The sequence below is a fragment of the Elgaria multicarinata genome, chromosome 16, assembly GCF_023053635.1.
Source record: "Elgaria multicarinata webbii isolate HBS135686 ecotype San Diego chromosome 16, rElgMul1.1.pri, whole genome shotgun sequence".
NCBI lineage: Eukaryota > Metazoa > Chordata > Lepidosauria > Squamata > Anguidae > Elgaria > Elgaria multicarinata.
In genome coordinates, this window is record NC_086186.1 from 10057030 (window position 1) to 10067730 (window position 10701).

Genomic DNA, 10701 nt, shown 5'->3' on the forward strand with positions numbered 1-10701 from the left:
GGTGCCGTCAGTAAAAGATCTGCAGTGATGATGGCAATAGCAGCAGTACCAGGTAATCAGTCTCCTATGTCTATGCCATTATTTTGTCTCTCTTCTTCTTTTCAAGTTTTATTTTGCCTTATATGTATTATATATACATAGAATCATATTATATATACATAGAATCATGTGTCCAGTTCTGGGCTCCACAATTCAAGAAGGACGCAGACAAGCTGGAGCGTGTTCAGAGGAGGGCAACCAGGATGATCAGGGGTCTGGAAACAAAGCCCTATGAGGAGAGACTGAAAGAACTGGGCATGTTTAGCCTGGAGAAGAGAAGATTGAGGGGAGACATGAGAGCACTCCTCAAAGACTTAAAAGGTTGTCACACAGAGGAGGGCCAGGATCTCTTCTCGATCCTCCCAGAGTGCAGGACACGGAATAACGGGCTGAAGTTAAAGGAAGCCAGAGTCCAGCTGGACATCAGGAAAAACTTCCTGACTGTTAGAGCAGTACGACAATGGAATCAGTTTCCTAGGGAGGTTGTGGGCTCTCCCACACCAGAGGCCTTCAAGAGGCAGCTGGGCAGCCATCTGTCAGGGATGCTTTAGGGTGGATTCCTGCATTGAGCAGGGGGTTGGACTCGATGGCCTTGTAGGCCCCTTCCAACTCTACTATTCTATGATTCTATGGTATGGCTGCACACTGACTCGGCTGAGCCCCTGAATCCTCAGCCCAAATAGAAGGTGGTACCCCAAGGTGAAGTGGATTGGCTCTGAAGTGCCTTGGTGTGCATCGGGCCAATCTGAAGCAGTGGCGGGCTCCTCCTCCTGCCTGCCCACATGGGGACGCCAGCACGAGGAAGCCAGTGTGAGGCCAACTGTGGGTCAATTGGACTTCCCTTCATCCCTCCCTGCTTGGGGCAGGTGGGTTGTGCACAGCCCTATCTATTTTAAAGAAGGGATGTGCCGCTGGAGTGTCTGTGCACACAGGACTGGCCCTCTGGGGATCTTCCAGAGTCTTCCCTTAATTTTTAGATCTCATTAAAAAAAAAGTCTCCAGCCCTTTATTGGTGGTGATATGGTTCTCATTGAGGTCCATCAGCCCTTCTCTGTGTTATACCCCTTCAGACTACAAGGGCCAGGTATCACATGATTGTCTGTAGTGTTGTAGTGTAACCTGGGTTCTCAGGGATGAAGCACTGGCACTTTTGATTAGCAGGGATTGTCAGGGTTCCTTCTGTCCTGGACCCTCTAAGGATCTCTGTCTCCTTAAGAGTCTCACCTTCCTTCTTTTACCTCCCCCTTCCCTGTAATGTGGGGTTTTGGTTGTAGACATGGGGTGAGAGACACTTCAGACACTTGTGGCTTAACTACTGAAGTAAAAAGGTATTTAGTCAATAGAGCTGAGTGATACAAAAGGCATTAAAAGAAAATAAAGGTTGCAATAACTCATTCTTTTACCCTAAGCTGCACCTAGACTTCTTCAACCACTTATTTCTGCTCCTTCTTCATGGTCTATTCTTCCCTGGCTCTGGTCTGGCTGGGTCTCTCACTCTTTCTTACACTCTTCCTCCAAAACAGAAAGTACTATTCCCATTTTGAAGAAATGAAACTTACCTGGAGAAATGAAACTCCTCTTCTCAGGAATACCGCCTCCAACTGAAAAACTCCAGGTCTCTGAGCCTGACTTTATTTCCTTGTGTCTGTAGGCCTCAAACCTTCACAGGACTGCTGGCTTCATCTGCCAAACACCTCTCCATCATAATTTCCTGTTGCCTCTCAGCTTAGCTGCTATCTTCACAGTAACTGGGGGTGGGGAATGGATTTCCCCAGCAACAGTGTATTGCTGTGAGCTATCCCTGTTGCAATGTAATGTATTTTGGGGTGGCTGGTTCTCAAATGGACAATTAAGACCTCCTCCTGATGGAAATGAAACTTGTGCTTCTTGATCCGGGGTGGGGAAGCCCTCTGGGAGGAATTACCCCTGGGCTTTACCTGAAGCGTGGGAAGCCAAGGAAGCTACAGGCTGCTGGAGAGATGAGTGTACAATAAAGGACGGGCAACTCCAACCCTATCACAGAATCATAAAATCATAGAATAGCAGAGTTGGAAGGGGCCTACAAGGCCATCGAGTCCAACCCCCTGCTCAATGCAGGAATCCACCCTAAAGCATAGAAAGATTTAGCACTGGCTTTAATCTGCTCTGGAACATGCACTGGACCTGGATCCGTTGCTTTGATGCTATGTGGACACAGGTTGGGCTCCATGAATGATTCATGGGTGAAGGGAGGAAATGCGCCTAGAAGAGGCACATCCTTCAATGTCATAGAATCATGGAATCATAGAATAGCAGAGTCGGAAGGGGCCTACAAGGCCATCGAGTCCAACCCCCTGCTCCATGCAGGAATCCACCCTAAAGCATCCCTGACAGATGGCCACTTGCTCAGTATCCTTGGCCACTCGCTCAGTATGGCAAGCACAAATCATTTGAAGTCAACCCATGAGAGATTCTCTAAAATGTTCTTCTCCTTTGAACTTGTTTTCAAAAGCGATTCCTTTTCTACTAAGTTGAATGAGAATGGGTGAGAAAAAATGTGGGGGAAATGTTTTGCACGTCGCCATTCCAAGCCATCTCAGTTCTTATCGTGCATCCATGAATGAAGAGAATAACGTTTATGTTTAGGGGCAGCCACAGAGTGTGGTCTTATGTTTTAGGGGAGGAGGGAGGCAAATGATCAACAGTATAGCAAAGATGGAAACTTCAGCTGCCCAAACGTTCCCTCTTGCCACCGCCACCACCACCACCCCTCCTGCCCCCCACATCCCGTACATATTACAAATCCTGCTCCGTGTTCTCAACACTCACTCACCCGCTCCATGATTTGGGCTGAAATGTAGTCTCGAGATTTGAGCAACTGGCCGCTGTCGTCAAAATAACTCTCCCATTCACAGCTGTCTACGGGCCACTTCTTGAAGCTCTAGAAAACAAAGTCAAGGTCTTGCAGTTCATGGCAGCGGATATCACATCCTCAGCAGATGGAGGCTTGCGTTTGTCCCACTCAGGAGGTCAATCGGTAGAGTTGCACCAGTTTGGAATTAGGACATACCTATTCAGAGTGTGAAACTGAAAATGTCTGGATCTTTCAAAGCAGAGGTGGGGAACTCCAGGCCCGGGGAGCAAATCCAGCCTCCCTGGGATCTGAATCTGGTCTTCCAGGGTTGCCGAGATGGTCACACCCTCTCCTCTGGCCCCTCTCCTTTTTATCTGGCCACCAATGGTCTGGTGGTTTACCAACTTTTGTGCAGATCCCTCCCCCCCATTCTAAAAGGCTGGAATACCTCCCCTAAGGCTTGGTTACTAGCAATAAGAGCTTGAAGCTACACTATGTCGGCATTTTTCAATACATTTTTGGCCCCTCCCCATTGGCTTTCGGGCCCACCCACCACTGGAATGTGGACACCGACAGCTTCTCTGAAGTTGAATCCAGCTGTTGGGCTGAAAGAGGTCTGCCCACACCTGTTTTAAAGTGTTGGTTTGGAAAGTAGACTGGGGGGGCGGGGCGATATTTCTATGGCATCATGGCCTGCTAGGGGAGTGGAGGACTTGTAGTTCAGCCCAGAGTTGGCTGGTGTCAAAAGACACCACGAGTGACATTTCCTCGAAAGAGGAGAGGCCCAGCACCTGGTGCCAGATGCTATCCTGACCCTTTTCTCATGATGATAATTTTTATTCCTTGAGGAAAAGAAAAGGGTAGTATGCAGTGAAGAACTGTCACTCAGGCTATTTGGGCATTCACCCAACATGTTTGAAGGGCCCGGCTGATTTTAGGGATTGAACACCAGGCTGCTTGACCATCCCGAATAATGACTTCACATTGTTGAAAGGAAGAGCGGTGTCATTGAAGCCGAACAATGACTCTGATCAGCACTGGGTGGCAAGCCCTGTTTTTAATTTCTCACAATGCCCTTGACCTAGCATTGCTCTGTAGCATTGTGGAATGATTTCCCAGGGCCCTCCTGGCACTCGAGGCTCTCATGGCACCTATTATTTGAGTTTCCCACAATGCCTTGGAACAATCCTTTGCTGGGGGCATTGTGGGCAATTAAAATGGCTGCTGATTGCCCAGTGCTGATTGGAGGATCCAGGGCAGGTGCCACCAGTAGAACCCAGCAGGATGTCATCTAGGGTGGCTAGGTGTTCTACATCAAAGAGGACAGTCCTCTGTTGGAAGGGCTGTCAGTGGACAGTTGTTTATTTGTAGGCATCTGTCAGAAGGTCTGTCCAGTCCAAATCCAGTTTAAAGATAGAGAACCCCAAGAAGTAGGGGAGCAGGGGCTTTAAAGTTGCCCATCAACAGTTACCACCCCGACAGCAGGCTGAGCAAAAGGGACACACGTTACCTGCTCACAATCATCCCCATGCTGGGGATGTATTGTATTTCTGTTCAAATCACAGTTGTTATTTCCTAATGTGCTTATTTATTTATTTATTTATTTATTTCATACCGCCCAATAGCCAGAGCTCTCTGGGCGGTTCACAAAAATTAAAAACATTCAAAGTATAAAACAACAGTATAAAACCATACTATAAAATACAATATAAAAGCTCAACCAGATAAAAACAGCAGCAATGCAAAATTACAAATTTAAAACACCAAGTTAACATTTATTTATAGACTGTTAAAATGCTGGGAGAATAAAAATGGGGAACCTGGCGTCTAAAAGCATATAATGTAGGTGCCAAGCGAACCTCCTTAGGGAGCTCATTCCACAGCCGGGGTGCCACAGCAGAGAACACACACACACACACAGGTATCCCCTGCTTCTGTACATCTAGATTAGTGTATGCAATTTATGTAAATCAATGTCCTCTTCTATACTCTTTTTTGGTGGGGAAAATGCCCACTCTACACATTCTGCCTTTGCAAATGGCAACTGTAGAGCCTTCAGGAATGAGTAATGGTTAGGGGAGAGGTTGGCTAGAAATCTTGGTATGAGAATAAGTGAATGTGAAAGGTTGGAAGGTCCAAACTTGCTTTGGAACCGGGTGTGGACATTGCTAGAAATGCCTCCTCATGGTGGCTCTTGTCATGCAGTGAGCCACTGAGGTACAGCAGCCTTTCTGAATGGATCAAGCTATTTTCTACACATGACTGCAAAATAGCTCCAAGTAAAGTCTGCTGTGAAGCCCCATGGTGGCGCCTCTCTCTCTCTCTCTCTCTCTCTCTCTCTCTCTCTCTCTCTCTCTCTCTCTCTCTCTCACACACACACACACACACACACACACACACACATATCCCTTGCGTCCCCTCCCCCACTTTCTAAAAAGTGGCCAATTTTCCAATCGGGAAACTCGAGCTGTGAGATATTTGCACTTAGATTTAGTTACAAAGGGCTCTGCAAGATTGAATGCATAATTAGTTACAAACAACCTGATGAGAGGAACTTGGGGAAATAAAATCAATGAGATCAGGTAGAGGGGCCATTTAAGCAAATCTCATTAGAATCACAGAAGGTCTGCGGCCCATGGAATCGAAAAAGAAATAATGGGATTCAATTTCAAGGCACAAGAGTTTCTTCGGGTCGTGGAGAGAAAAAAAAAGCATCTCTGTGGAAATGGAGAACAGGCCAAAGCCTGCTGAGAGTGGTGCATTAATTGCTGTCAATGACCTGCTGTTATAAACACCTAGCTTCTTAGGAACAATGCCCAGGAACTTGCAACATGTAGACAGCTAAATCCGAATGTGCAGGCTTTCTTAGTTCTGTTGACCTTTGTTTCAATACTGTTGATGCTCCCTCCCCCTGTTTCAGTGCTCTGGACCAGGGGTTGGACAGACTTCAGAATCTACCATGTCTTTTCCTATATCACTGAGTTCTGCCAGCTGGAGCCAGATACTAAATAGTGGCTCAGGCAGAGATCTGCCAGGGCTGGTACCATTAGAGGCAGCAGTGATGTGCTGTTGGACAGAGCTACACAGCCTGCCTTGTAACCTCTAAACTACCTTGCTCTCCTCAAGTGTGCTGGAGGATGCTGTCACGTTACCACTGTTGAAGTAAGGTTCAAGTATCACTCTGAGAGCCTTCTGAATCCTTGCAATTTCCACCCACTGGTTCTAGCCCTGCCCTCTGGATCAACAGAGAACGAATCTGCTCTATCTTTATCAGGAGAGCACTTCGGATAGTTGGAGATTGCTATCAAGTATCCTCTTCAGCTTCTCTCCTCCAGGCTAAACACACCCAACTCTTTTAACTGTTCCTTCTAGGATTTGGTTTCCAGACCCCATTGGACATACTGTACAGGCCCTGATAGGGATGAGATGCCATACAGTTGGATCTTCTGGTCTTACAAAGCAGGTGACTTCTCTAATGCCGGGTTCCATAGTTAGGCTCAGATCACTTTGTGGCTCTGTCTTCTACATGACAGACCTTCAGAGATCTGAAGTAGGGTCAGTGCCAAGAGTTGGCATGGGCGAGGGCACACACCCCAGCATGGTCCACTGACAAGATACCCCTGGACCTGCTCCTCCTCTTCACCTTTGCAACCTGTTTGTTCATCTGCCTCTTGTCCTGGCCCAGACGACAGTAGTGGTGAGAAGGTGGAGCAGCAGATGCCATGGCCTATTTGCTCACTGGCTCTTGGCCTGTCAGGCAAGCAAATGCTAGCCATGATGAGAAAGAGGAGGAGAAGCGAGAGCAGCTGTAAACAATGGGCATTGAAGGTATCTTTCCATGCGCCCTCAAAAACCTGATGCTGGCATTGATCTGATGACAGCTATCACGGCTCCCCTTAGTCTGGTCTTCTCTAGCCAGCTCTTCCAATGTTTCCTCTGAATGCTCATGGACCAGTACTTACCAATATAGTTGAGATTGAAGCTCTGAGTCCTGTAGATCTTGTAAGATCTTCTTCAGAGGACAGAGGGCTTTCAAATATCTCTCTCTGCATCCCTTTCCTCATTGTTCAACAATTTGTTTATTATTTTTAACAGCGATCCAAATGGAATAAAATCTGAATTCTGTTCACGGTCCTAGTGGCCTTCCCTTTTTTCTTTCTTTCTTTCCATCAAATGGAAAGTGAGCCCCATAGAAATGAAGCTGATTGGTGTGTTTTGTTTTCATTTTCCAGAACTGACACTGGTTACCATAGCAGCACCTCTGTGAGGTCACCGAGGTGTGAGGTCACAGGAAGGAGAAAGGATCTGTAGAAGAAAGGGCATGCTTTCAAGGGCAAGGGCATTTGGGGAAGGCACGAGAGCCGTGTGTCTCTAGAGAGGGTCATAAAAACTCAGGCAGTTAGAGGCTAAACCGCTCTAGAGGTTTAACCTCTCTGCCTGCATTCCGTCAAAAATGAGCCTCAGATGGAGCAAAGTCCTACAGATGTGGCTTCTGTCAGCACTTAGGGGCAGGAGAAGACGGTTACCCCCAAGTGTTTTGGATGACAACTCCCATCAGCCCATGGTCAAGGATGATGGGAGTTGTAGTACACAATGTCTAGAGGGTGCTGGGTTGCATCCCCTTGTTTTAACCTCCCTTTTATTTATCTTACATTTTCAACCTCTAGAGGACCTATGGGCAACATACACAACTCTCCTCCATCTCCGTTTTATCCTAAGAACAACCTTGTGAGTTAGGTTAGGCTGAGAGATAGCAACTGGCCCAAAGTTACCCATGGCTGATGGGGTATTTAGACATCAGAACATCAGAAGAGCCCTGCTGGATCAGACCGCACTGAGGGTTCACACAGGGGCCAGGGGGTACAGCGATTGGCATGATGAGCACCTCCACTTCAAAATGGACCACTACACTACTGAGGTTGTGGAGTACTGAGCTGTCCCAGGGAGAAGAGAAGATTGAGGGGAGACATGATAGCACTCTTCCAATACTTAAAAGGTTGTCACACAGAGGAGGGTCAGGATCTCTTCTCGATCCTCCCAGAGTGCAGGACACGGAATAACGGGGTCAAGTTACAGGAAGCCAGATTCCGGCTAGACATCAGGAAAAACTTCCTGACTGTTAGAGCAGTACGGTAATGGAACCAGTTACCTAGGGAGGTTGTGGGCTCTCCCACACTAGAGGCATTCAAGAAGCAGCTGGACAACCATCTATCAGGTATGCTTTAGGGTGGATTCCTGCATTGAGCAGGGGGTTGGACTCGATGGCCTTGTAGGCCCCTTCCAACTCTGCTATTCTATGATTCTATGTTCTTCACTTCACAGTGCTGGTCAAGTCATCCTTCCTGTCCCTCTCAGAAAGAGGCACCCAACTCAGCCACTGCTGGGAGTCACCACCTCTCCCAGAACTGTCCGGATCCTTTTCTCCAGGCTGAGAGAAGCACAGAACTCAGTGCTTCTCTTAGCGTGGAGCACAATAAATTCAAAAATATGGGTGGAGCAGGGTGAGGTGATGACATCAGTGGGTGTGGCTATGCCAGATAACGTCACCTGGCCCGTGGAGGACACCACACACACTTAAACTAGTTCTGCTATTGAGAATGCTGATATACCCCAGCTACAGAGGCCAATAAGAGGAGACTAAGGCCTTAGCTAGACCTAAGGTTTATCCCTGGATCATCCCGGGGTCATCCCTGTTCATGTAAATGACACACAGGATATCCCAGGAGCAGGCAGAGATGACCCCGGGATAAACCCTAGGTCTAGCTAAGGCCTAAGAGACTAGTATATTAGTGCTCACAGATCCATCTGGTGCACTGAAAATAATAATCTTGGACACTAGATTTTGGGGGCACCACTAGCCTGACTTTGAGGGGAGACTGCTGAGGAAGCCTTGTTGGTTCAGTGATGCAGCTGTGCTGATTTCCAGCAGCTGTGGATAATAGACGGCGCTTTCCCCTGGCTAAAGAAACTGAAACAAATTGTAAATGGGTTGGAAGGGAATGAAATGAAGGGGGGGTTGATGCAGAAGACCCCTTCAGACTCCAGGGACACCTAATGGAGAAGGAAACCTCAGTTAATTACCTGCCTTGTAACTGATCCACTCAAAAATGATTTTTTAATGGAAAAGTAATGCACTTTGCTAGCCATGCTTGTATCACAGAAGCAAAACAGGAGAGGACTTCCAGAGTGCCGTTGGCTGCCCTGCGCTTGCTAAGCTGCGAACAATGTTAATGAAAAAGTTGAGGCCAAAGGAAACAATGCTAGGATATCTGTCAGGTTCAGGGAATCATAGAATCATTGAATAATAGATTTGGAAGGGGCCTATAAGGCCATCGAGTCCAACCTCCTGCTCATTGCCTTGAAGGAAAGTGGCACAAAACTAATTAGAACATTAGTCCATATCGTTCAGTATTGTCTTCAACAATGAATGACAGGGGATTTCCAAGATTTTACACAGGCGTCTTTCCCAACCCTATCTGGATATCAGGGCCAGCCCTACCATGAGGTCGAGTGAAGTAATTGCCTCAGGCAGCAGATGTTGAGATGCGGCAGCAAAGCAATTGACATGCAGTCTTCTCTGTGCCCCCTAAGTGGGTCTGCTGCTTTCAGGTTCAGTGGAAGGCGCTCTCCAGGATTTCTGGCAGGAATTTTTCCAACCCTACCTGGAGGTACCAAGGATCAAACAGGCAAGGAAGCTACTCTACTACTGAGCCATGGCCACCTGGTTGGCCAGTTGTGGGTAACGGGACCCTGGGGCTACATGAAACATTGGTCTGGTATTAACATTCAAAGTGCTGATACTAACATTAAAAGCCTTAAACAGTTTGTGGCCAGGTTATCTGAAGGAACGCCTCATCCCACATGTACCTGCCCAGACCTTAAGATCATCCACAGGGGCCCTTCTCCATGAGCCCCTGCCAAAGGAAGTGAGGCAGGTGGCTACTAGGAGGAGGGCTTTCTCTGCTGTGGCACCCCGGTTGTGGAATGAGCTCCCCAGAGAGGTCCACCTGGCACCTACACTGTACTTTCATCACCAGCTGAAAACCTTTTTATTCTCTCAATATTTTAACACTTAATTTTAACTTAAATTTAAATTTTACTGTTCTAATTCCGTATTTTCATCTTATATCAATTTCTGCTGCATGGTTTTATCCTGGTTGTGCTTTATATACTGTATTTTGTATTTGTGTTTTTAGACTATTGGTTGTTTTATTATGGTTTTAATTTTTGTGAACTTCCCAGAGAGCTTTGGCTATTGGGCGGTATAAAAATTAATTAAATAAATAAATAAATAAATAAAATAAATTGGTCTGACCCAGGAAGGCAAGTCTAATGTTCTTCTGAAGGCTTAAATGTGTTCCTGGTCTATTCACATCTCTTGAAGAGAGTAGCTAAGAACAAAGCCTCCCTGTACAGGAGCAGTTGACCTTTGACTACCAGTAACTGCTGGGCAATGGCAGTGGCAGTGAGACAAACCCTCACACACAGAGAGAAAGAGCTACAGTCTTCAAAGCCCTGCTTCCAGACTAGCAGATTGCTGGACTAGGTTCTTAAACCTCAGTCTTTAAAAATAAACACCCATCTATCCTTCTTGCCAAGAAAATAGCTGCCCAGAAGCCATATAAGTAATACAACCTTGGACCAGATAAAGTTTGACTACTGTCATATGGGGGAAAGGGACTTCTTATTGCAAGCATGCTGTTCCCAGATCCAGCATCTGCATAATAACTCTTTTAGCTTCCTTGACAACCTCGTCCATCTTTTACGGATGGAGTGTTGTGAGTATTCCTTGCCTCTCCCTATTTTTTCCACTTTTTTTTTAAACTGCT

At 46.7% G+C, this 10701-nt stretch overlaps 1 protein-coding gene across 1 annotated transcript in view; it reads right to left on the bottom strand.

Annotated features, from left to right (window-relative positions):
- TBC1D21 (TBC1 domain family member 21) overlaps window positions 1–6936 on the bottom strand; it is a 33280-nt gene extending 26344 nt beyond the window's left edge. The window contains exons 1-2 of the mRNA XM_063142639.1: window positions 6835–6936; window positions 2852–2959 (exon numbers count right to left, since the gene is read on the bottom strand). Of these exons, the coding sequence (XP_062998709.1) occupies window positions 2852–2959; window positions 6835–6936 (210 nt within the window). The remainder of the gene's footprint in view (window positions 1–2851; window positions 2960–6834) is intronic.
- Between the last annotated feature and the right edge of the window lie 3765 nt (window positions 6937–10701).